General features: G+C 51.9%; 1 protein-coding gene across 1 annotated transcript; it reads right to left on the bottom strand.

The window, feature by feature from the left end:
* Window positions 1-488: 488 nt before the first annotated feature.
* Window positions 489-1664, bottom strand: LOC134527209 (zinc finger protein 219-like). The gene has a single exon (XM_063359680.1). The coding sequence runs from the start codon at window positions 1662-1664 to the stop codon at window positions 489-491; it is 1176 nt and encodes a 391-aa protein (XP_063215750.1).
* Window positions 1665-2807: the final 1143 nt, after the last annotated feature.

Below are 2807 nucleotides of genomic sequence, written 5' to 3'. Positions count from 1 at the left end.
AGGCGGACTGGTGGTCTGCCGCCTCGGCTGGGCGTCCTCGACCTGGTGGCGGTTCTCCCTGGGCTGCTGGCCGTGACGCGCCCGGGGGACCTCCTCTCGTACCGCCCGGGCATTCTGGGTGGGCAGCCCAATGCCAGGACCAGACAGCTCCCGCGCGGCCGGGGGAGGCCGCACCCTCCCCCCGCCACGCCCACAGTTGGCTCCACCGGCGCCGGCACCTCCGCCTGCACCTCGGCGTCGGCAGCCTCCTGCTCTGGGGCGACGTCATCCTCCGTCTGCGTCCCCATCTCACATCTTCCTGGCAGCTCCTCATCCTGGTCTGGATCAGTTTGGGTTCCTCCCTCCGAGTGCAGGAGTGGGAACCTGATGAGGTGGGCTGGCACCACGTGCAACTCCGGTGCAGTCCGCTGATCAGGTGTGCTTCCCTCAGGAGACATACTGGGGGCATCTCCGGTCTGCCAGTCCCTGGGTGGCAGACCCTCTCCTCCCTACACTGCTTTGATGCTCTCCTGCTCCGGCGCCAACACTGGGACATCCTCCCGTTGGGGATAGGAGGGACGGCACGCCGGACCTGGTGACGGCCTCGGGTGCAGCGGCAGTATCCTTGACAGAAACTCGGCCGCCTCCTCCTCATTGGTGGACACCTGCGCGGGCGCAGGTGTTAGAGTCCCATTGGGTGCCGGTGACCTGGGGCGGGGTGTCGTGCGAAGCGACAGTGACAGCTTCTTCCTGCGGCACAGAAACAAAGCCTCCCTCCCCGTTGCATCGTCGCGCACCGGTGTGACGGGTCCAGGTGATGTCCTTCTCTTCTTCCTGGGGGGCAAAACAATACACGTCTCCTGGCCTTCCTCTCGTGCAGGCGGAGAGAGACGGTGGGAGGGACCAGGCACCGTAGACAGCAGCCGCGGTGGCAACGGCCGGGGCTGCGGATCATCAGCGTCTTCATCTGAAGAATGCCGTGCCTCCCGCCGGGCCACACGAGCAGGTGGAGTCCGTGCTGGCGCGCCCAGGCCTGCCTCTCGCGCCCTACGTGCAGCGAGTCTCCGCACCTCAGCTCTGTGCACGTTGGCAACGTGGTTCTGAGCCACCCTCAGCGGATATCCAGCGCCCGAAAATGCGGAAGCACATAACCTGCAGCGGAACTCCACCGCAGTCACCTCTGGGTGGTGTCGCTTCATGTGCTTCCACATGTCCGACCACGCTGAGTACCGCCCCCGGATCCTCAGCCCGATGCCATGCGTCCCACAGAGGATGCACGTCAACACGGCCGGTAGCGGCACCGGCACACGCAGGAACCCCGGCTCACCCGGGTCACGCACCAGGGAAACCACCTCCCGAACGGCAACCCTCTCATCCTCCTCCTCATCGTCAGACGCGAGATCCGAGTCCGTACCATCTGCCTCCGGCAGCGCCGGCTCGATGCCCGGGCCCGGGTGCACCGTCTCAAAATGCAGCCTCGCTGCCCTCAGGGACCAGATCTCTTCATGTGGCCTACAAATCTCACAGCGAAACCATAGCCCCGCAGAGTCATGCGCCCGGCGCACATGCGCTGCCAGATCAGCCAGTCGTCCGAAGACAGACCCGAACTGCTGAAGTCGCACACACGCGGGGCACTGGATCTCCTCTGGGGCCGGCAAAGCCACGAAACTGGGACGCACAGGCATCCTGAAAAACACACTAACAAAAAGAGAACAACACAGCCGCACAGCAGCAAACAGCTAGATCTGTAAAAGAACAATATATACAATCTCTTATAACAAGATAACACTAAGGGTATGTATAGAGTACCCTGAAAAATAAGAAAACAATAGACTCTGAAAATGTCACAATTAACCACCTAACAATATAGAACTCTACTAAAATATAAACTCTGAAAGGTAAATAAAACTCTTTTTTAAACTAATCAGGTACAGGCCACTAAAATGAAAATATCACAGGTCACAATCGGTGGGGCTGTTACTTGGTGAACCAAGAAGCAACAGTCAAATCCGGGGGTGTAGCGGCCATAGTGGTATAATAGGTAGAGGGAGCGTTGGCTATACCATGACATGTATAACTGTGTGGTCAACACCTATCACGTGACTTAAGGATAATTTGCGCGGGAATTCAAAGTTTGTTTCAGATTCGTAATTACAAAAGCATGAACGTAACGATTCTGTAGGCGTTCGCTGATCATTAAATGAGAGTATTTATACCTTTGGGAGTGTTAGATGTGCTATTTAGAGAAAATATTTTACTAAACATGGATTTTCTCTAAATAAGGCTGGAAAAGACTTGAGTGAAAAATTCAGCAATGTAGTAAAACAGTTACTTAAGAAGGAAGATGATGTTCCTCTTTATTTTAATGATAATTTAATGATTGTTCCAAAAAACTTGTAAACGTACATGTGTTCTTTGTTGTTAAATATTAATACATACTATACAAAAAAATATTATAACTTTTAAATAGGTTAGTGAGTAACTGGTTTGATTCTACAAAAAAAATTCAAATAGAAACCACTTTTGATTACAATTTTGAAATTATGAGTAAAATAAATAGTTCCTAAGATAAGTTAAATAATATTACTCTAAATTTAATTAATCAAAATGTTAGAGGTGCTGTCACCCACCTCTCTGAAGGATAGCAAGGAGCACCTAGCAGGGTTACTGGCAAATAGATGTAATAATTTTTTTTCAGTTAACTTTGATTTTATTTTGTGAGGTGATTTAATGTGAATTATATGGTGGAAAGTACTCACAAAAAAATTGCTAAATTTTCTTTTCTTAACGTACAGTATGATCAATGTGGTAATTTTCCAAATAGAATA

This window comes from Bacillus rossius, chromosome 1 (assembly GCF_032445375.1).
Source record: "Bacillus rossius redtenbacheri isolate Brsri chromosome 1, Brsri_v3, whole genome shotgun sequence".
NCBI classification, from domain to species: Eukaryota; Metazoa; Arthropoda; class Insecta; order Phasmatodea; family Bacillidae; genus Bacillus; species Bacillus rossius.
This window is presented reverse-complemented; position numbering and strand designations above follow the sequence as displayed.